Source organism: Squalius cephalus (genome assembly GCF_949319135.1).
Source record: "Squalius cephalus genome assembly, chromosome: 5".
NCBI classification, from domain to species: Eukaryota; Metazoa; Chordata; class Actinopteri; order Cypriniformes; family Leuciscidae; genus Squalius; species Squalius cephalus.
The window spans coordinates 37,883,969-37,908,464 of NC_137126.1; the positions used below are offsets into that span (position 1 = coordinate 37,883,969).

Consider the following 24,496-nt stretch of genomic DNA (forward strand, 5'->3'; position numbering starts at 1 on the left):
ATTGTGATTATCTCTAACGCGGACACCCAACATAATAGTCAGCCAGCTATTCATTATTAGTTCAATTAATGTGCCTGTACCCCCAGCAATAGGGGCGCTTTTCACCCCAAATACCATACTTTTATATATTTTCAGTTTCAGTTGAAAACAAGATCTTTGTCTTGAAATATATTTGGTAATTTGGATTCTTATTCGCTATATAACCCAATAACATTTTAAAAACCTTAAATATGAGATAAACCTAGTAGAGAATTGACTTTGTGTTTCTGCCCACGATCACATCAAGAATCACCCAAATTTCCCGGTGTTTCATGAACCATGGATGATTAGAAAAAGTTAATTTTAGAAACATATGCGCATTTTACCCTGGTTCACCTCTTGGCCTGTTGTATCCTTGTATTGTGGTTGTTAGGTAAATGGAGAGTGATCTACTAGAAAAGAGTAGTTACTCCGCCCTTATACATGTTGGTCTCTTTCACGTTATTATTAGTTCCCGCCGGTGACTGTTTACTCTTCATGGCTTCAGTGTTGTACCTTGAACTTTCACTGAACAGCGCTCTTGGGGTGCAGAGAGCACGAAGAATCTGTTTATACTCTTGCCTAAAGTTCTGGTTGAGCAACCCGTAGACAACAGCATTCAGACAGCTGTTGAAATATGCCATAAAGTAGCTGGTAATAAACAGCCACTCCGGGACATTGGGCGCCACTCTTGCAGGGTTAACCGCCACGGCGAGCCCAATGAAGTTCAGGGGCGCCCAGCACACGGCGAACAGTACGAACACCACAAACATCGTCAGGAAATTCCTCATGTCAGCTGCTCTGACCTTTGGATTGGGCCGGACACGACTTTTGACCCTAATCACCAATGTCCATATACGCAGGTAACAGAAAGAAACCACACCCAGCGGGAGAAGGAAGTGGATCAGAACAACACAGATTGTATAAGAGGAGCTTGCAGTTTGGGTGAAGGTACAGGAGAAGATGCGTGGGTCGTATTTTAGGGAGCCCACAAGGAAGTTGGGCACGGTGGCCAAAGCGGTTAGCATCCAGGTGAGCAGCAGGTACAGGCAGGTGTTCCGGCGCGAATACAGTCGGTCGTAGCGAAGACTGTGGCAGATGTAGCAGTAGCGGTTGATGGCGATAGCCGTGATGTTGAAGACCGAACCGATCACACTCAGTCCCATTACAAAGCCACTCAGCTGGCAGTGCAGGGAGCCCATTTTCCAGCCATTGTGGAAGATAGCGAACAGAGCCAAGGGGTAGGGGTACAGCGCCACCACCAGGTCAGCAACAGAAAGACTCACCACAAAGATGTTACCTATAAGAGAGAAAAAGAGAGTGACATATAATTTACATATATATATTTAATTATCTAATTTATTTAAACCAATTACAATTACTCATGGCAACTGGGCAACCCAAACTCAACAGCAAAGTAAAATAAATAAATGATTAATTAAAGGGATAAGTCACCCAAAATAAAACAATTTGGTAGGTATTCTGAAAGCCATTGGAGTCCAAACATCATTGGACCCAATTGACCTTCATTTTATGGAAAAATAATAAATAAATAAATATTTCTTAGAAGAAAGACACTATAAACCATATGACAATTACTCATAACAACTGGACAAAGTAAATAAAAGTCTTACCTAAAGGAAAGTTCACCCAAAATGAAAATTCTGTCATCATTTACTCATCCCTATATAGCGGGTGTACTATATGTAATATTATATTACATATGAATGCCAGTGGACAACATGGATCCCACTGACTTTCATTATATGGACAAAAAACAACAACAACAACAACACTGAGACATGAGGCATCGACATGAGGGTGATTAAATGATGACAGAATTTTCATTTTTGGGTGAACTATAGCATATATGAATACATACAGTACATATGAAGGGGGTATTCAAACTAATCACAATATTGAGTGTTGCTATAGATGTTCCCCTGTATCTATTTGTATCATGAGGTGGATCACATGAGCTCCACTCTCTGCACTGTCATTGGTAGTCATATTAGGTTGCATAGAGTCACATTTGCATAGAGTTGAACTCTGCTCAACTATGTTGCATCGCCAACGGTCTCTGTTGCTCATGTCACCTCAAATCACCAACTCTCATTGAAAATGAATGACTTCCGGTTGCTTTGTCACTGCAAATCGCTGTCAGTGTGAACGCCCTTCAGGGGACCACAAGGACTGCTGTGCACAGGATGCCTTTGCCAGTTTCCATATGAGGGACAATGAGTAAATGTGTCCCTTTGTCTCCATCACCAAACCATTCCTAAATTTTTTTACTATTAACTCTTGTTTTTTCCCTTCAACTTAATTAAGGTGCAAAAGCAGCCAGACAAAAAATATACAGAGCCCCTAAAGGGATATGAAGGAAAAAAATATATGAGATGGGACGAAAAAATATATTTCATTGCTTTTGCATTCCCCCGAGAAACTGCATTTGCTTGCAAAATGTTTGTGTTCCCTCAAGAAACTTTGTGTTCGAAAAGTTTCTCGGGGGAACACAAAACTTTTTGTGAGCGAACACAAAAGCGTTAAAATATATTTTTTCCTCCCATGATCTCATATTTTCCCCAGCAACATGTCCCTTTAATTGCTCCGTAAAAATGTCAACACATATTATACAGTAAATAACAAAATGATACATTTCTTCAATTAAAAGCTAAGCAACATATGAGTTGCCAATAAAGACAGACAGGTATTTGAAAGGTATTTGAATTTGAGAAAAAAAGAGAAAAGAATAATAGTAAAAAAGCCTCTTGCACTGACTTTTCTTGCTCTGTGATATCAACAAATAGAGAATAGTGCATCTCTGAGAGTTTATGTGTGTTTGAAAAGAGTGTGAATGTGAAAGCTAGACAGAGAGAGTCAGAACTGTGTCTGTGTCAGAACTGTGTAGACCGACAGAACACAGACACCAATATGTAATTTATAACTCGATTAGGGAGGCGCTGTAATAACTCTTATAACTCTTATCCCTGCAGACTAACATTAAGTCTCCTCACACTATTCCGGTTAGAGAGGATGCTGGCGCAGTTGACTGCCGCTTCTCAACCCATGCATTTTAGTTTTCATTTAATTAAATAATTTATCTATTTTTATTTTATATTTCCAGTTTAGTTAAATGTAGTTTAATATAATAATTTACTGTTATATTTTGTGAGGCGCTGGCTGCTTTTCTGCTGTCCTATAAGTTAAGTTAATAATAAATTGTGTTACGATACTCATGTTGAAGCAGAATGCAAAAAAAGGCCAGCAGCGGTTACACTGTCTTCAGAGACTGCCTTCTACTTTTAATATCAGTAGGACTCTTATGACTTTTCTATGTGCTGCTGGTATGTAATGTAAACATCGAACTTCATTGAATGGGATTGTCAACCAATACGATTATTGACATTAAGCAGACTGGGTTATCAAATAGCTTTGAACAGTTTGTCTTACGGAAAGCTAGAGCTTTTCTTGTAGATTGTACTCATCCACTGTTATTCCCACAGCTGTAAGGCTTTTAAACTTTTAAGATGTCAGAATGTTGTGTTTGCAGTTTGTGTTTTGTTTGTTTTGTATGATATTACAAATTTTATGCAGCATCAATCGCCCTTTGGATTTATAATAAACTTTGAACATTGGATATCATTATGCTGTTTTCTTTTTCTGTATTTGTCATTCTTGTCTACGTTAATGTGATTTTGTGGAATATGAAATCAAGGCTCTGGAACGGCAACATAAGGTACTCTTTTTTCGGAATTTCTTTCCGAAAAATCATTTGTCTCCTAGCATTTTTATTCAAGAAGTTAAAGGAGAACTCCGGTCAATTTTAACATTGAGCTAATTTTTTTTGTAAATTTGGAGTGCTGTCAGTACAGAGAACAACGACAAAAATCGGTGTTGCCTACACCGTGTTATCCTCTTTTTAAAATTTGCACCCTGTTGACTTCAATGGGGCAAGTTTTAAACCTGCTTTTAGCCTCTTAACATCCTTGATGTGTCATTACAAGTGCACAGCCATGTGAGTGATTCCTTCAGAGTGAACACGGTGAATCTGACTGCAGTAGATGTGAAAGATATGAATAAAAGTGATGTTAATTCAGCCAGCGCACATACCTGTATTTTCTTCCTGTTTTCGGTCGAAGTCCACAGTAATCGATTGTCGAGTTCACGCGCGTGATCATAGGTAACTAAACCTATGTGCGTGAACTCGACAATCGATTACTGTGGACTACTGCAGTCAGATTCACCCGCGTTCACTCTGAAGGAATCACTCACATGGCTGGGCACTTGTAATGACACATCAAGGATATTAAGAGGCTAAAAGCAGGTTTAAAACTTGTCCCATTGAAGTCAACAGGGTGCAAATTTTAAAAAGAGGATAACACGGTGTAGGCAGCACCGATTTTTGTCGTTGTTCTCTGTACTGACAGCACTCCAAATTTACAAAAAAATGAGCTCAATGTTAAAATTGACCGGAGTTCTCCTTTAATGCTCACTTCAACTTTTGCTTCAGAGTAGACCTACATGCTTTGTGTGCCAGTATAAATGTTCTTTGCTCAGGACACTTTACTCTTGTGGCATCTGCACATCTAATTTTTGCTAGGATAAGCGTGACAAGAATGTAACTTCCAAAATCAGTTTCACTCAGTTGAATCCTCGTTCAATGAACGAGGTTGAGGTGTCCTCTATGATATAATTCTGGATAAGAAACTTGACTTTCTCTGCCTCTGTGAGACATGGCATCATCCAAATGACTGTTTAAATCCCATCTCCCTGTTCATTTCAGTTCAATTATGTTGCCCCGCCCCCTTATATGTCCTATGTCAGAACATTTTCTTAAAAGCAATGAGTCAAAAACTGAAATTCTACTTGTTAAAGCCAAAAGCTCTGCATAAACTTTATTTCAATTTGTTAACTGATTCCTATTTAGTACCTCCATCGTTTCAAGTGCGCAATCTTGGCATTATTTTTGCATTTGACATTCGATTCCCATATTAAAATAGTCAAGTCAAGTCAAGTGACCTTCATTTATATAGCGCTTTTAACAATATGGACTGTTTCAAAGCAGATTTACAGTAATAATAGGAAATTAAAGTAACAAAGATTGTTTTAGCTTTACAGCAGCTCTAGAATAAAGTTACTGAAGTTAGTTTTGATCGATTCTCTTCCATTGCAAAGATCATTAGTGATTAACTCAGGGACCACTTACACGACACCATTCTAACAGAAAAGCATTAACGTGCTCCGGCCCGCTCATTCGCACAACCGCAGTGTTTGGTGGTTCGAGAACGCAAACCTTGAAATAGGTTCCAAGGTGCAAGCCTTGAAGAAAAAATAAATAAATAAATTATATATATATTTATATTATATGGTTTTAAGACTCATCTTTTTAAATCTGCTTGTCTTTGATTGTCTTTTTCTTTTGTTTGCATTCTTTCTTTTTTTAAATTGTATTACTGTTTTTATAATTATTTCTGCATGGTGTAGCACTTTGGGTTTGAGAGAAAATCACAATATAAATAATGTATGGTAACACAATGATCACTATTAAGTAGTTGCTTATTAGCATGCATATTACTAGGATGTTGGCTGTTTATTAAAGCACATATACCTTATTCTGCATGTCTACACATCCCTAATCCTACCCAATACCCAAACTTAACAATTAATAAGCATTAATTAGGAGTTTATTGTGGCAAAAGTCATAGTTAATAGTATTGTAGATCGTAGTTAGAATTGGATGCTAAACTAAAGTGTGACAAAGTATTATTATTATTTACAACACCTTATAGATAAAGGAAAAAAAGCCCCACTGCCAGACCTCAGCCTCTCCATCTCAAAAATCCAAGATACATCAATCTTCTCTAAAAATGACCTCATTGTGTCTTTGCAAACATGCATTCTTATTGAGTTGCCCCCATAAACCCATTTACAAATCTTTTGCTGAATTCAAATGGAGCTCATTTCCGCACTTTCAATAATTCTTTGGCTCTTCGCAACACTGATCAGGTCACACTTGTTTTGCTCACAATTTTCCATTCATGAACTCTCATTGACTGTTTCCCTCCATCACACTCTCCGTCTTGAACCAAAGGAGCTGAAAAGATTACCTGCCAAGAAAACTGAACATGTTGACAGCTCATGAAGGTTGCATTCATGAGTTAAACAGATTCAAACAGACTGATATCACCTATGATGTCCACTTATGCAAAGTATTATGAAGTGATTAGACTGGGCCACACTCTATTTAGGGTAAAAAAAAAAACTATATATATATATATAATTTAAAAAAAAAGAAGACATTTTACGCACATTTTTAGGTCTCTGGTATTCTGTCTCCTATAAAAAGCTGGAGTAAAACATGTATGCCTCCTTCCCATTTGAACTACCTCCTTGGAGGTCAGTGAGACCATTGCTGTCAGAACCAAGCCCTGCTTGTCATATGATAATTTTTTACTTGAGGTCGGAGAACACTCATAGCTTGTTCTGTCTGCAACAAATGCAGATTGTTGTGTAAAACTCCCTTTTTCCCCCCAACCATAAGAGAAACAAGATTCAGTTACAGATTATATCTGCCGAGCACAATCACACACACACACAGACACAAAATGGGATTTTAGACAGCCCTAAATCTGCCCCTTTCTCACCATGTCACCTTTAGCATCAAACATCTTTTATACTACCATTTCATTTAAATCTATAGTGGTATTTTGACTAGTGTCTCAGCCTGCCAAACATTTGTCAACTCAAAGCCACAGCTGACAGGAAGTGTGCTTTAAATGACCACCATCTCCCGCCATCAGTCTGGCACGAGTCCAAATAACCCGAAGCATCACACACAGGACGACAAACAGCCAGGGCTATTTCAGCTCTCTGTGCTGAAATTATCTACACTATTCATGGGGAAGTGTGCAGAATTCATAATCTAGAAATATCTATACTTCTGATATGTACTGTATGTTGTCATGATGATTGATAGGCTACTTGCATAATAATATCAAATCTATGTGTTGTGTTAAACTATTTATTTAATTAACTGAAGATGTATCATAAGCTCTAAAAAAATGAAACTGTAACAAAATGAACCACGTTAGCAAATACACTGTAAAAACTGTCTTGCGTAATTACATTTATTTTAAAAATCAGAGGTGAAACCAAATATCTCAAAAACAACCAGCTTATTGGTTGTTAATATGATGGCTTTTAAATAAAATGTTAATAAATATAATTACTCATTTTATCCTCAGAAATAACAATAAGTCTGATTCACTAATCGTAATTATGCACATATTTGTGCGTAAAACAATTCATGCAGAAATCGGTCATTGAACAGAAGATTGCAAACACAGGTAAAATATGAATGGAGTTTATTGAATGACACACAGGTGATTAGCAGGTGAGTCTCTTGATTGCAGACAGTTCGGGTGATTCTGGCATGTGAATGAATGTCTTATCCTGTTGCAGGTAGTGAAGAGAAGTGGCTGGTGCATGGGCTGAAGACTAGCAGACGATGACGACGCAGTTCGACGCACAGGTAATCCACAGATAGGTAGTCAGGTAAGAGTTCAGTGTCAAACAACGAGACCAGACCCTGTGGTTGTGGATGGTGAGTGCTTAAATGGAGTGGAGCCGATGAGGGTGAATGAAATGAAGTGCAGTGGTTACAGGACTGGTGACTGAGAATTGTGACAAAATCATAATTCATCAGTTTCTTTCTAAAACCACATACTGTATGTAAAAACAAAAAACAAATTCTCCTGGTAGCCTCATAAAAAAAATAAAAAAATAAAAAAAACTTTTTTTTTTTACATATATATTATGTAAGGAATAATTGACGACAGGCCGTTGAATTATTAGAAAAATAATGCACACCCGAGGTGGTAATGCGGTCACGACGCGAAGTCAAGTCGTTACACCTCGGTGTGCATTATTTTTCTAATAATTCAACGGCCTGAAGTCAATTATTCCGCTTATACTACAGTTACCACACCTCGAAACATTGTTCAGATTATGTATTTCAAGACGTTTGTAAAGTTGTTGTCATTAAAACGCTCTTGTATGTACTAATTTCTTACGCATGTAATACCATGCCTCCGTTGCTAATTCCAAAACGTCATTTTAGAGTTAGTAATGGAGGTTTGAGCCACATTCTCTGACTGTTTTCATCGACTGCAGCAGATTTTAAACACCAACTTTGAACACAGACTGAACGCGCTGAACACGCGTTTGGGCATGATCAGTCATAAGTATCAAATTACATTCATAACCGGCCTTAAAGTGTGTCCCCGGCTTTATGCAGCTATTAATGCAGTTATTAGAGAGAGATGTTGCAATAATGAGACAGAAAAGCATGTGCGTCAATAGGCTATTATTATTTATTTATTAATTCAATTCGTTATAATTAATTTGTTCATTCTTTTTTATATTATTGACAGATGACAGTAGACTAGCCAAATAAATGAAACACAAAGCCATTTTAACAAGTAGGCCTATCAATAATTATTTATTTGTTATATATTATCTGCAATAAAAATCCGTGCTGCAGGACTATCCATTTATTTAGCCTATATTCAGTTTAATTTTCTATTGATTATAGATAGCCTAGAACTATATACTTTATTTATTAAAATTAAACTGCATGTTTCCATTGATTGTGAAGCTAGACATTGAAGATCAAGCGCATGGGGCTGCATGTTTTTTCTTGTTATGAATTGTATCCTATTTTCCGTTATTACAGTTAACTACGCAAAGTGATATGGAACTGTAATGCGGTCAAGACCTGCCTGGAACTACTTTAGCTGTGCGTTTCCCTGAAAATAATGCACACCTTCGAACGTTCTTCAACCAATCAGATTCAAGCATTCAACAGCCCTGTAGTATAATAGAAATTAATTAACAGTGAGTGACTATTTTTAAAGTAGCCTAGTAATTTTTTTAGTAATTAACGCACATACATACGCAAATTTTATGATCAGAAGTATCATAATAATCATCATAATAGTATTAATATCAGCAATGTTGGGTTTGATAATACTTGATATCAGATCAAAAAGAAAATGCTAGCAACTTGCTCTATAATAAGAATCCTGATTGATAGGTTAAGTTCTGCTTATTTCATTTTTATGTAACTCAGGTGATCAATGTAAGCATTTTGTACAACTGGACATATTGTCAAGATACAATTCCCTTAAGGTTGCAATATCTATTCAGCTGAAACACATTTTCAATTGTGCACTCAAATGCCTCAGTAGTCTGATTCTCTCCAGCAGCTCATCACTGAAATCCGAGCAGAATCTAAGCTCAAGTCGGACCTTAGGCTCCATAAAGCAGTTTTTGACATCTTTCTAAGAGTCTCTGGAAATGGATCCTCTGGCAACAGACTCAAATTGGTCAGGGAATTGCACACAGGTCACTGCGGGTTCTTTGCACTGACATTTACAATGACATTTGGAGAGTCGGTGCTGTTGGCTGCGGACAAAGACGTTATTTCTGAGCGGGAAAGTATTTCGGACCAAAACTAAAAAAAGGAATCTCTTGCTTTTTCTGAGTTAAAGGGGACCTATTATGCCCGTTTTCAAAGTTTTTTGTTTTTGGGGTCTACTGGAATAGGTTTTTATGCTTGAATGTTGTTCATTTTACATTGTAGCAGCACCTCTCTTCCAAGTCTGTCCCTCACGCTTTGTTTAACTCCAGTCTCTATGAAGCCCCTCCTTCTAAAAAGCGCAATGTGCTCTTATTGGACGGCTGGACCAGTGTGTTATCATTGGTCAACTACTTTGAGTGTCTTTCAGAAATGTTACCCCTTACTATAACCACGTGATTCAACACACTACTACTACTTTTTTTTGCGTATTCCACAGTATAGAATATTGTGACGTGTACGTTCCTGGAAGAAAACTCAAGACTACAATCGAGGCTTTTCAGGGAGTTCAGAAACAGTGCTTACTGATATAGAGAATAACTCCCTTTAGAGTGGATTTTGTGCTTTGTAAATTTGCAAACCTTTTTCATGCACAAACAGCAACATCACACACTAAAGAAAGTTAAAAATGTAAAAACAACAGCAAAAAAAAAAAAACATAATAGGACCCCTTCAAGACATAAAAGATGTAATGTGTCATTTAAACACAAAGAAGCATTTTTGCATTGTTTCGCTCTACCTTTATATCTTGAGGTTCAGATAACTTTGAGTTGCAGTCGGTCGCTTTGTATCAGAATGAACCTTCACAGCTGTCAGAGGATTAAAGTCACATGGCCCAAAGTTAGAGTATAAAATATTTAGGGAACTGTATTTCAACATCTAATAACACCACAGTTCATGAGAGATAAGAAGCGAATACTGAACCTTTCCTTTATTGCTATCCTCCAGCTTGAATGCAGATGGGTCTACTCTTGTTTTTATTCCTCATCAAGGTTGAGGGACATAAAGACAGTGTAATAATGACATGCTTAATTTACAGAGACTCATATATCATGTTTGGGAAAGAGAGATAGAGAAAGAAACGGAAAGCTAGCGAGAGAGAGAACAGGATTTATTGTGTCTGTGGTTCAGATCAGGACAGTTCCTAGGACTGCCTGAGGATCACTATAAATCCACATGATTATCCTGAACAGAACGAGTTTAATTGGTTTCCTTTCTCACAACTTCTCATGACAAACTCTACACAAGGACATATGTTCTTCCACAACCCTGAGCACATACAACCCTGCATGTGTAAATGAGTCACATGGAGGACACATGGGAGATCTCAGCATAAAGCCCTTCACTTCTTATGTTCCTTAACTCGACATTTAAAAAAATGGTTTAACTTTCTTAATATGTGACCCTGGATCACAAAACCAGTCACAAGTCGCACAGGTATATTTCTGGCAATAGCCAACAATGCATTGTATGGGTCAAAATTATCGATTTTTCTTTTATGCCAAAAATCATTAGGATATTAAGTAAAGATTATGTTCCATGAAGATATTTTGTAAATTTCCTACCGTAAATATATAAAACATTTGTTTTTGTGAGTGAATGCAGCACAGTCACGAACAGAAATGGACAATTTTAAAGCTGATTTTCTCAATGTTTAGATTTTTCTGCACCCACAGATTCCAGATTTTCATTTAGTTGTATCTCGGCCAAATAATATCCTATACATATACACCATACATCACTGGAAAGCTTATTTATTCAGCTTTCAGATGATATATAAATCTCATTTTCAAAAAATTGACCCATGTGACTGGTTTTGTGGTCCAGGGTCACATATGGTGTTACTGGGCATGATTCATCAGTGCACTATGTTTGTCATCTTTCACCACCTTGATTTCCTTTATCACTAAATATCACTAAAGCCAGTAATTCCCAACCGTAGGTATGAAAAAATATTATTACGGAATTTGAAATAGCATAGGCTACTACTCTATTTCAGTCATATCTTCAGGCTATTTGGCAGAAGTAATACAGAGATGTACACATGCTATTTTGGTATTGATAAAGAGGGTACAATGTTTAGCAAACACTTTTTGCCAGTGTTAAAGAATAGTAAAATAACACAGAAGCAACCTGTTCACACAGGACAAGCAGATGGGGTCATGGACAGATGCTTTGCCAGCTCAGGAGATCAAACTGACACCTTCTTACCATAATGACACTTCCACATTGTTCAATGTGTTGCCAAATTCTAAGACTGAGAAAGTATCCATTGAAACAAAAGATATCTGATTTTTTTTTCTCAAGCTGGAGACAATATTGTCGCCTAGCAGCAGAATTTTATAGGCAGTCTACTCAATGCTGAGCTAGAACAACTCAACAGCTCTGATGAGCTTCTGCAGCGCAAAACTGGAAAAAAAGAACTTGGCAAACAGTAAACAATGAAAACTCTGAAGGGAGAGTGAACCTGAAGATGGGTGAACATGAAAGGTTATTTGCCAGGAAAGCGTCATGTCAAAAATATCCAAATTCATTCTCAAACTTCACTGTGTTGAAAACAGCAGAGAAACTAAAATCTTGGAGAGAGACTTGTTTTGAGGTGTCAGCAGGTTCTGAGTTCCATCTGTAGATGTTTGAGCTTCAGAAATGCATACAGTGCAGTATTCTTGCATTGTTGAGGAAGACCAAAATAGATTTCATATCTATGTTGTAATTTATGTCTTCATTAACTGAAATATGTTTTTGTTTAATTTTTAAAAGTAATTATTTTAAGAGTTTTCTGCTGTGGACACCATGCATTTAGAGTTGTGATGTAATGTAAGCCAATAACAAATTGTAAGTTACCAATAAATATGGCAATTTAATATCACAGACTGTATGATTCCAACCCGTGTTCCCGTCTTGTGTGTTCCTGGAATTTTATGTTATTTCCTGTCTTGCTCCATGTTTTGCAGTTCTTTGTAGGTTTTAATGTTGATTAGTCTCCCTATGTGTTTCTTATTAGCCACGCCCCCTTGTTTTCTTGTTGCTTGTCTACCTCTGTATAGCCCTTTGTTTCACTTGTTCTCTGTCAGTCGTTGAATGGACATTTGTTTTCACCAGTTACTTTGTGTTTGCACTTTAATAAATCTAAACCTGCACGTGGATCCACTTACCAGCCTGCTTCTTTGACTGTTTCAAATGTTATACTGTCTCAGTACCTGAGGTGTTTGATGGACTAAAACCAGGCTGAATGTGCTTATGCAACCTCTCCACATACCCCCTGCCCCCAACACACACACACACACACACACACACACACACACACACATATACATGAACACACGTGCACATGCCCTGTTGCATAATGCAACAATGTTTATATAATTCTTATAATTATGCAAAATATTGGTTAATTAAAATATCCACAACCTTAATATCCTACCCTTAAAAATAAAGGTTCCAAAGGGGTTTATTTGCAGTGATGCCATATAGAAAAATATATATTTCTTAAAAGAAACATTAGTGTGAAGAACATTTTTTTATATATACTCTTTATTTGGCATGTTTCTTATTTACAACACAACAGAAACAAAGAACAAGGGGCACTATAAATTGTATAATAACAAAATAAAGTATTAAAATTGTTCTGCTTCTTTATATGCAAACCATTTTGTCCAGCACTTATTATAAATGTGTCCTTTGATACGTAGAAAGTATGTCATCTTCTCCATTGAGTGTATCTCCTCCACTATTTCTTTCCATTGTTCAGTCCGAGGTGGGTCAATCTTTAACCAAGACCGAGTGATTTTTACATGCAATCATTAGAATTTTAAAAAGATAAATGTCGTCTTTTTGGACCACCTCACCAGGTAGTAGACCTAACAAGAAAATCTTAGGATCTTTAGGGATGACATAACCCATTATCCTCCCAGTAATTAAAAAGATACTGTCCCAGAATTGTTCTAACTTTGGGCACGTCCAAAATATATGAGAGTGATTGGCGTTTCAATGCCCACACTGTCGCCAGCATTGCTGTTGTTCACCCCTTTGGTTATTAATAATAAGGGGTGTAATGAAAAATCTGACCAGACTCTTCCACCCAAATTCCATCCATCTTTTAGAACTAGTAGACGTCTGTTGTGTCACGCACATCGAAAGCCAATCACCCTCTGACACTTCCACACGCAGCTCTTTTTCCCATTTTGACTTAATATACAAGGTATTATTTCCATTTTGTTTCTGCAGTGCTTTATACAATTTAGAGACAGTTTTACTTGGCAGGAACTTATAAGCATTAACAAAAACTTTAACAATGTCACTGCCTTCAGGAGAAATACCTTTTCTTATTTCACTGTTATAGAAATGTCTCACTTGAAAATATTTGAATAGATCTCTGTTCTCTAGTTTGTATTGTCTCTTGAGTTGTTCGAATGTCTTAAAGGTGTTGCCGTCTACAAACTGACACAGGGCCATGAGGCCATGATCTTTCCAACTCAAGAATGAAGAGTCTATTTCACCTAGTCGAAAAGTCGGGTTGCAGGAGGGCCAGATCAAAAGTTTAATATCATTAGCCAATTTGTACTTATTTACAACCTCTTTCCAAATTAATAGCGTATCTTCAACTATACGATTCCCATCTTTGTTTGTGATAACTTTACCTCCTAGACGGGTTTGAGGTTGGCTCTGTCCCTGGGTTAGTTTAATCAGCCTCCATCGAGCCTCGATTTCTGGGGAACACCAGTAAACCATATATCTCATTTGAGATGCGTAATAATATTCCTTCAGATTTGGAAGGGCTAAACCACCATGATCTTTATCAATCTGAAGTGTCCTAAATTTTATCCTTGGTCTAGCCCCTGACCAAATAAATCGTGATATTAGCCGGTCCCAAGCCTTAAAATGTGAGTCGGCAATCCTGATAGTCAATGACATGAAAAGATACAAAAATCTGGGAAGCAGATTCATTTTCACTATTTCCAATCTAGCATTGAAGTCTAGTATCAGCATTGCCCAGCGCTTCATGTCTTTTTGTATTGGGTCAATAACTTTCTCAAAATTCAAACTGAATAAATCATCTAGATCTTGGGAGATAAACACACAGATACTATAACTTTTTAGCTTCCCATTTAAGTTTATAATTATGTCGTATGGATTTACTGGGGGAGTAGTTTATGGTCAGGACTTGTGTTTTGGTAATGTTTAGGTGATAACCAGACAGCTGACCAAACTCTGTCAGAGTTCTCATAAGTTTACGGAGGCTTACATCTGGATTTTGGAGGTAGGTGATAATATCATCCGCAAAAAGTCCAATTATATGTTCAGTGTTTGCAATAGTAATGCCTCTAAGCTCTTCATTTTGCCTAATAGCCTGTGCCAAGGGCTCTATGTATAATGCGAAGAGCGCTGGACTGAGGCAACAGCCTTGTCGAGTACCTCTAAACAGTTGAAAGCTATCAGTTAGGTGGCCATTCATTTTTACCCTGGCTCTCGGACTATCATACAGTGACTGGATACACCTAATAAATTGATTATTAAAGCCAAGACGCTCGAGCACCTTGTATAAAAAGGGCCAGCTGACCCGGTCGAAGGCTTTCTCCGCGTCGAGGCTGACTAAAGCCGAACTCAGTTGTTGTTTCTTGGCTTGTGTGAAGAACATTTTTATCATTTTAGGAAATATCCTTCTGTGCATTGGAAAGGTTCCATGGATGTTAAAGTGTCTTCATAGATCCATAGATGCCATTGCCAATAAAGAACATTTATTTATTTCTTTTTAAGAATGTATATATACACATGTATATATACACACTGTTATTTATGCTGTATACATATGTTATTAAGTGTGGTTCAATAGTTAGAGATATTTTGTCAGATAGAGGTGGAAGATTCAGAAAGTCAAAATATTGGATTTTACCTTTTTCTAAATCTGTCTGTGAAGGGAAAAAGAGAAGTAATCTGCAGTTCACCGCTGAGTTTCAGGGGAGACAATTAAAATGCAATTACCTGTTACTTTCCCAAAGTACCTCTCTGAGCCAATTCAAGGTTATCAGTGAGGATGAGTTGGCTGATCTGCCTGTGTCTGTACTATCATAAATGTATTTAATGGATAGTCTGGCTCAGCTAGTCTGGAGTATTTATGCTGGAATTAACTGATAGTGAAATGCATTTTGCAGGCTTATACACAGATCAGATAGTCTTTTATAACTCTGCACACATCATGTCTCACTCATGCCCAGGATTATATGTGTGTAACATTAAAATCTGACATTGTGTGTTAAATTATTGGATAATAAATCTCATGAGATACTGGTGAGATCCTACCACCAGCCCCCAACACTGCTCTGAACACACAAACACACACACACACACACACACACACACACACACACACACACACACACACACACACACACACACACACACACACACACACACACACACACAAGCACTAGGGTTATTTAAATACACCCATATTCCCCCTACATCCCAGTATCATAAAAATAACTGAGTGGAGGCACAGAGAGAAAGAGACGAGAGAGGCGTTGAGAAGAAGTAAAGTGTAATATCTTACAAGTTACCCTCTCAGATCTCGTTTTTACAATTCAACTAGCATGTTGCTCATTATTTACGCCAGTCTTTTTTTCTTTTAAACGTATAATTCAAACTAATAAACAAACAAATCTTTATTTAAATATATTTCAAATAAATTATTTTATTTAAAACTGTTTATTTAAACCATTGTGTTTATTTCCAATTTACGGAACCAGAAAAAAAGTAATGTAAAATAATCTATACTCTCCCAAATATAACACTGTATGTCTTTAGTTTCTTTATATAAAGAGTAATTCAGAATGTAATACATTGAATTTTTAGAACACTTTCCAAAACTAAGGAGGTTGTTTGGGGCACAAAAGTATACTTGGTAAGTATTTGAAGCAGTGTGTTTGCAAGTGTTTATGCATATGCATGAAAAAGAAAGAGAGGGAATATTTCCCCCTTCATTTCCATAAGTACTTAATGCTGAATTATTCCTGTGTGCCAGCCAATCATAGAAAAAAAAGCCAAGCGTCCTCTCGGGAGCTCTGCCAACAGAAGTATCAAACCCACTCCAGCTATCTAAACATCTTCATACTGCTATATGCAAAAGATCATGTTTACTCTTTTATTAATAAAAATGCAGCAGTAGTGGGGTATTCTATTGGCTGTTGAACTTGTCTAATATACTGTGACAGTAAGTGTCGCAGGTCAGATGGTTGTGCCTGAGGCCGCAGCTTAAGCAAGAAAACATCACCAACACCAATGCCATCAAAGACTTTCAGAATCACTGTAACGCTCCATCTCAACACTTCTCCATCTGCACACAAGCATTACAGCTTAATTCAAACCTATTCATGTCAGAAAATGACCATATAAGAGCATTCACATGAACTGGAGACACATTCAATTACGCTGACGTATATGTGTCTGCTTATTGTGTGAGGGAATGGTGCAGTGAGACAACATATTCTCATTAACTGAGTGTGTGTGTTGTGTAGACTGATGTGCCATTAACAGAATTTATGGTCCATATCAAACTCGAAATATTAACTATTCTGGAGAATTCTGGAGAAGTGCAAAAGGGGCTGCCCAGATGCTAAGTTGCCATACAATTCAGTTGCTAATGTGTTCTCCTCAGCAAGCTGCACAAAATGAGGTTTATGCCGAGGAGACACTTAACGACTAGCTGAAACGTTCTAAGACTGAATTGAACACACGTGTGGTGCATTCGCACGGGATTAGCGAAGCCTGTTGTTTTACTCGAATTTACTGACTCCCGGATGTGATGTCAATAGGCTATTGCTTGGACATGTCTTGTCGTTATAGGTCTAGCTGTATGATATACTGTATCATCAACAGAATAATGTTATTTACCGCATGCAGCTGTATGTCAACATTCAGTAAAAAGTCACGCCTGAAAAATCCTCTCCCCTTCTCCCTCTCACTTCTGTCATAAGAACCAACGTGACTTTTTACTGCGCCGAGTCGGAGTGCTCCCAAGCGCTATTCCGCCATACATTATAGTTATCCTTTTTACCCGCTTAGAAAAGCGCCACGTTTTATTTTGTGTCACCATACTTGGTCGTGTAACTACTCGTGTAACTGTATTTAAATAGGGAAAACGTGGAGGTGTTTGGTCGCTTCTAACTTCATCTCTGTTTGGTCCCTAATGAATGAACTGGGCTAAGCTAAGTGCTATCAAAGTGTCGCCGCGCGCCAGAGCGATTGAGTGCACGCACTGAGACGAGAGAGGTATGTATCAACTTGTCTTAGTTAAGGGAATAACATAGTTTAATATGAAAAAACGGTGGAGTGTTCCTTTAACAGACTGTTTCCATCGACTGCAGCAGATTTTAAACACTGTGAACACCGACTGAATGCGACTCAGCGCGTTTGGGCATGATCAGTCGTAAGCATCAAATTACATTCTTAATCGGCCTCACAGTCGTTAAGTGTGTCCCCAGCTAAATTTAGGTACGTTTACATGACACCGTTTTCAAGTCAAAACATAAAACTTTTTATGCGTTTTGGTGTTCGTTTACACGACAACAGCGTTTTGGGTGCCTGAAAACGCAAACTTTTGAAAACGGGTTTCATAGTGCAAGTTTGTAAACAACAAAAATGAGAATCTCTGAAGACTATGACATCATGCACATGCGTATTACATGTTCAGTCTATAGTTTTTCATCGCCATCCAATGGCCTGGCAGCAGAATACAGCGTTTTTAGTCGTTTTCGCGGATCCATGTGAATGGGAATCATTTTGACAATGTCCGTCTTTTCACGGAAAGCTCAAAGGATAAACTTCTCCGTTTTAAGCATATCGTTAAAACATGATTTATCCTTAAATCATGTTTTTAGCAAATTACACCTAAACCAGCTAATTAAGGTGTTCAAGATTACTTGAAAATTAGAGACAGGTGTAGCATATTGGAGCAGGTTGGAATGGAGTCTGTGGAAGGTAGCCCTATAGGAGCAGAGCTGGCTACTCTTGACTCAGTGTTTGGTTGAATTCAAAAGAAGAGAATTCATACACCGCCAATGCTGATCTTTCCTCACTGTCAGTGTGCATTGCTACAATGAGAATAGTTTATTGCCTCTCCTCTGAAAGCCATCTGTTCATCAGTAGCCCTGAGTGTGTGCCAATGCCAAACACTGCTGCAATTTCAGGTGAGGTGTAATGGACGAACTGCAGTAGCTATGCTTCTGCTGCTAATGGAGACACTATAATTCAGCAATGAAAATGTTCAAACTGTGAAAACTGAAATGCCTCCCACTCCGACTGGTAGCAGTAGTTTGTTTGTGTGTGTGTGTGTGTGTGTGTGTATTTACACGTCCGTTCGAAACTTTGCGGTCAGTGAGATTTATTTTTTGTTATTTGAAAGAAATGAATGCTTTTGTTCAGAAAGGACGCATTAAATTGATCAAATGTGACAGTAAAGAGTAAATACCTACAATGTTACAAATGATTTCTATTGCAAATAAATGATGACAATAGTTTTACAATATATTAAAATAGAAAATATTTCTTTAAAATTGGAATTATAGTTCACAAATAGTTTTCTTTTGTATATTTTGTTAAAAACAAATATGCCTTGGTGAGCATATAGAGACTTTTTTCAAAAACATAAAATTTTATCCTAATTTTATTCAATCCTAAACTTTTGAACGGCAGTGTACTTGTGTTTAAATGTATACTGGTTTTATAGTGGGGTTTAGATGATTTAGACAGGTTGGGATGCTTGACTATGGCAGATCTAATTAGTGCCAGAATCTCCTGAACAGTGTGAGGGAACGCCAATTCAGCTGGGCATTAAGAAACTATCAATCAGCACTCTAGTCTAAAGATGGGCCAGAAGACGGGGGTAAGGGAGTATTGATTAAACCCAACTCATGCTGCCAGAACCTGCACAGCCCCCATAACCAAACCCTGCGGCTCTAGAAATAGCCTGAGCTCAGAGGAAAACAAAAAAAAGAGGAATGCGGGCTTCAGTTTACTCATGCCAAAATTCACATACATTGATATATTAGTCCGTATTTATTTTGGTTTGTTTTTTTGTAAGGCTTATATTCCTTCTTTCTGAAGATTTGACTAAACTTGTGTTTACTGGACTATAATATAAAAAATATTATTTAATATAGATATAAACATTTATGAATTACATTTTTAAAAATGTAGATGAAGAAAATTATATAGATCAGAACGTATTTAATACTATGTGGTAATTTGTGCCAATTACCATGATTAATTTTAAATTATTTTTTTCGCAGTGCATATGTCACAATGATACATGATGAGTTTGAGTCTGTGGCCACTTTGCACTTGAACACAAGAGATCCGTCCTGTTTGACTTCTTCTGCTGAGACCATGTAGTCAACATTTTGACATCCTTTTATCAAAATACAGACATCTATGACATTTAAAAAATGGATCAAAATGCATTTAATACTAATAGTATTTTATTTATTTATTTATTTGCCAATTACCATGATTAATTCTATGGTTAATTTAACTGCTTCTTTTCAGTGCATTTAATTATCATTCTAATCTACAACATACTATTAACAAGTAATACTTAAAATAGAATTACATGAGCACAACTGCCCATCCACCATTAGTTAAAATGCTTATTGAGAATAAATTTCACCACCAACAACCTTTTCATCAACAAACACAAACATCATGCCTTAGTAGTGGCAGAGTGAGCAACACAAACAGCCAACAACACATAAAGAGCCAGTGTAATGTCCTCATCACTGTCTCTGTCCCCATGGTTTCCTGTCTCTCTCCATTTGCCCTATGCTTAAAGGCATTAAAAGACCATAAATAGACATAAAAAAAGAGAAAGCAGTAAAATTGGAGCCTCTCTTTTCCACAGTATTCCCATCGTCACACACATGATTCTGATGTTACGGAGTTTTCCAGAACCTAACATTCCAAATTCTCCCTAGAACAGCCTCGCTGACACATCCTGAACATTGAGATGGACTCAGCACAGTAGGTGCGAACACTGATCATGCGTGTAGTGTGTGCATGTGTGTTTGGAGCGAAGCGTCTTGTGTTCGTCCATCCAGCAATGCTGAATTTCCATTCTTTATGCAAACATGCAGTGTTTCACGTCTACTCAAGCAGCTCAGGGCAGGCTGGGAAAAAGCTGCATGATCTGAGGCAGTGAGATTGCGACACGCTGTCTAAACAGTTAGGAGCAGCTGCAGAGATCGGAACGGTCTGATGACAGAAATATGCAAGGAGAACAACACCATACACACTGGAGCATGCTTTTCCCATTATGATTGACGTGCATCTCATAATTCCCATTTTGTGAAACCCAACATGGATAACTAACCACTGTTTTCAAATAAAGATATATTCTCAACTCCCAGAGGTCTTTAAACATGTGTTAACACCACACTGTGGTCTGATCTGATGACAGCACTTCGGCTCTGATGGAATGGATCACAGAAGATCTCTTCTGTTTCTGTCTGAGATTATGGTCATTCTCATAAACAGCCATGTGCAGCCTAATCATGTTAAATAACTATATAGCAGTGAAATCGATAGACATATACCCCTCACAGGCACAGCTCCGTTCTCTCGTTCTCACCTGTATAAGATTACAAGCAAAGAATGAAAGAAATCAGATAATGTAGCAACTTAGCAACAGGTCCTTTAACAGATGAACAAAGAGATACGAAAGTCTGAGAGCAGCAAATTGACTTTAAGTCAAGTAATCAAATTTGGGACACTAACCATGTGAACTTCACTGAACAAAAAGTCAGGTTATTCACCAGTGAAGCACAAGATGCTCTCTGGAGTATTTTCAAAACATCATCAGGTTTTTCAAATTCTTTGCACCTTTCATCTCAACGTTTCACTCCCATTGTTAGTATAATGCTGAGCATATCATTTGCAATAACAAAAAAAATCTATTAAATTAGAAAAAGAATTTTCACTAGATTTCTCGACTTTTGGACACCGCTGTATGTGTGAGTGGTTGTAAGACTGTGCACTTTTAATTCCTGCAGGGCAATAAAGTCTCACGTATCTAGTAATTGTTTCTTCAACGCACAGCATACAGTACAAAATGAAGACCTGTAAAATGAGTTGTTTGCTGACGTCCTTCTGTTGAATCGATCGTGCCTTGGGTTACATTTTCCTGACACTTCTTTGCACATCAAAAACGTGATGTTATTTAACATCTTATATTTTGTTTTGTTGCACAACACAAACAGACAGCCATGTTTTGCTGGTGCCTCTTATGTAAGTCTGGGGAAAAGGTGCATCAAAACAGGGCACACAAAGAAAATCATGTTAACTATGTTTTGATATAATGTCATAGCCTACTATGACCAATCCTGTTTCCAATATTGCAATTAACAACCTCTATCAACTGAAAAAGATATGATTCATGCCAAACTGACAACAGCAGCTGGGAACAACTTCAGCCAACATGAAAAGCCAATCCTGCTTTAACTTACGTAAGTGTATTTAGATGCATGCTAGCCTACACAGTTACAAATATACAAACTCAGCAAATTTTGAAAAGAAAATGAAAAAAATAAGTATCTTCAATAAAAGCTCATCATATAATGTTTGGTATTTGCCTGACATTACAGAGGTTTTCACACCTGCATTCCTCAGTTTCTTGTTCCTGTACACGGACAGGATGACCAGTAGATTTCCAAGGATATCAGCCACGGTTGTGAAGATCAGCACGCCGGCGAGGGTGGCCGCTACCCCGGGAGACGTGTTCCTGGCGGGGAGGCAGTTGTTTCCCGGGGATAAACTATCCAGACAGCTCAAGTTCGACTTAATCATCGCCATTCTAGTGACCGGTGTAATGCCACATTAAAGTTTCTCCATTGAGCCACTCTTCAAGTGAAAAAAACAAAGTTGGCGCGAACAGGTTCTCGTACACGTTCCCGAAAATATAGCCAATCCATTCCACTTATAAAATGTCAGTGAGGACTTAAGAATCGAATGCAATGTAGAATCCCTTTTTTAACTTCCATCGCACGATAGGCGATGGAAGTGTCACAGAGGAATCCCTGTGAATTTCCCAGTAGCTCCCATTCAATTCAATTGGATGTTTGGTCGTCGGTGCATTGTCAGCCGCACAGTTATCTGGATTGTCACCTCGGATCACAGTGACTCCGGGCTGTTGCTCAGACGCCACACACATCACGGCACACAGACATCAGCGGCGGTCTGCGTCGCATCCCCACGCCCGGAGCCTCCAATCTCAGTCAGCTGTTCAGAGCCAATCTGAGCAGCGATTAGCGTAACGAGTTGTGGATTCAGTCCAGACTCCAGACCACCACCGTTAAAGCAGAGTGTAGAGGTTTATAAATAGGGGATTTTACTATGCATAATTATGTCATAGCCTACTATAATATAAAATACATATAATTATATTTTTAAATGTTTGGTTTACCAGAAAAGGTAGGCTAATTAGCAATTAGTCAGGGCGCATATTTCAATCTGGGGTTAACGAAGAGAACTAAAGTCGCAACTGGCGATGGTTTGAAGAGGTAACTATAGCAACAGGATTGCAGTTCGAGCCATTTCAGAGGATGTGTAAACCCTGCCTTAACTGAGCACTTAATATAATTTAAAATGTTTGTCTAAAAAATAACTTTTGGATTGCGACGCCAAAGGCCAGTTTAGATAAACCTCCACAGACTGCCCCCACAAAATTACTTACATTTTTGCAGAATTTACTAGATAAAGGGGCAAAATGAGTGCAGATTTTTTAAAGATCATGTTTAAAGTCACCATTACCAAAATTGACAAATTATTTGATGATGCAGTCCACCTAAGGTAAGAGCACGGCCATTTGTAATTTTAATGTGTCTGGCTTCCGGTGTCATTTGCTTTTCTCTTATTCTTAGCTGTAGCCTACAAAACAGCTCATTATGCTGCTTGACAGCCTACTGCAAACTGGTATTTCTTAACATATTATTTTAATGTCGTGTCTTAATTAAACACGCTGGTTTGTAGTGGAAACAGTTTTACAGTTTACTGCACTTCGATATATTTTTCTCGTTATTTCCCTATAGCAGATAATAAATCAGAAGTCTCGCATTTTCAGAGAAAACACCTTACTTCCGTGTTGAAAAATAATGTGGATATAGAGTGGTGCAGGTATGACGTCACTTTGTAGGCCTACAAAGTGACGTCATACCTGCACCACTCTATATCCACATGCAGTCACCAAAAGTAAAAAGCTAAAGGTAAATGAACTACACCACGGTCCCACGACTTCAACGTCACCACCACAATATTCCCGACAACTCTTTCTGATTTCATCAAAAATCTTTTCTCCAGAAAGTTTGAGTTAGAATAGTTTATAAGAGCAAAATTATAAGCATATAAGGCTGTAAAAGCGGACTGAGTTTACCTGTTTGACATGATGACATTTAGGGGTGAATTCAGGTTGATTGGGACACTTTTTCCAAGTCACTTGAAAGTGTCCCAACCACCCTATTCATAATCTCCCTGACAGCCTCTGTAGTCCCATTTATAGACAATTGTTAGCAACTGCCTTTTTCAAGACATGTAACAGCTTAAAACAGCTTATTTCAGCTATTTAACCTAAAACCCATTCAAAAAACCCATTGACTTTGGGATGATGGAACCTGAACTGCTAAAATGTGAACTTGTTTATGCGTTTATTTGCCTAAAATATTATGTAAAACCTGCACCACTCCCCCTTTTTCGGCGGCGCTAGGACCAAAAGTATTTTTTCTGTAAAAAATCTGTTAAAGAGTTATAAGCCATGAACCAAGACAATCAGATATGAGGTGAATCGAATCACAACAAAAAAAGTATTTGAAGGTCAGACAAAAATATAAAGGTACAAGATAACTGTTTAGTGAGGGAAAGAACTGCTATCCCATTAAGCACTGTGACAGCATAATCAAATTAATAATGGAGAAACATAAAACTACTCATATACAAATGTTGATTTGACAAAAAGGAGAATATATCCTATATATATATATATATAGTATGTTTATTGCAAAATATGCATATATTTATTTT

At 37.6% G+C, this 24,496-nt stretch overlaps 1 protein-coding gene across 1 annotated transcript; it reads right to left on the reverse strand.

Moving 5' to 3' along the window:
* Window positions 1-356: 356 nt before the first annotated feature.
* On the reverse strand, window positions 357-22,353 carry mtnr1c (melatonin receptor 1C). Its single transcript, XM_079870507.1, has 2 exons — window positions 22,081-22,353; window positions 357-1,318 (listed from the first exon to the last, which is right to left on the reverse strand). Exons 1-2 carry the CDS (start codon window positions 22,274-22,276, stop codon window positions 432-434), a joined length of 1,083 nt encoding a protein of 360 aa, XP_079726633.1. The 5' UTR covers window positions 22,277-22,353; the 3' UTR covers window positions 357-431.
* Between the last annotated feature and the right edge of the window lie 2,143 nt (window positions 22,354-24,496).

Excerpts from the sequence above, each read along its gene's own strand:
- mtnr1c (XM_079870507.1), bottom strand. The coding sequence starts at position 22,276 with ATGGCGATGATTAAGTCGAACTTGAGCTGTCTGGATAGTTTATCCCCG. Across the intron at positions 1,319-22,080 it reads CAAGAAACTGAGGAATGCAG|GTAACATCTTTGTGGTGAGT; the intron begins GTGTGAAAACCT and ends TCTCTCTTATAG.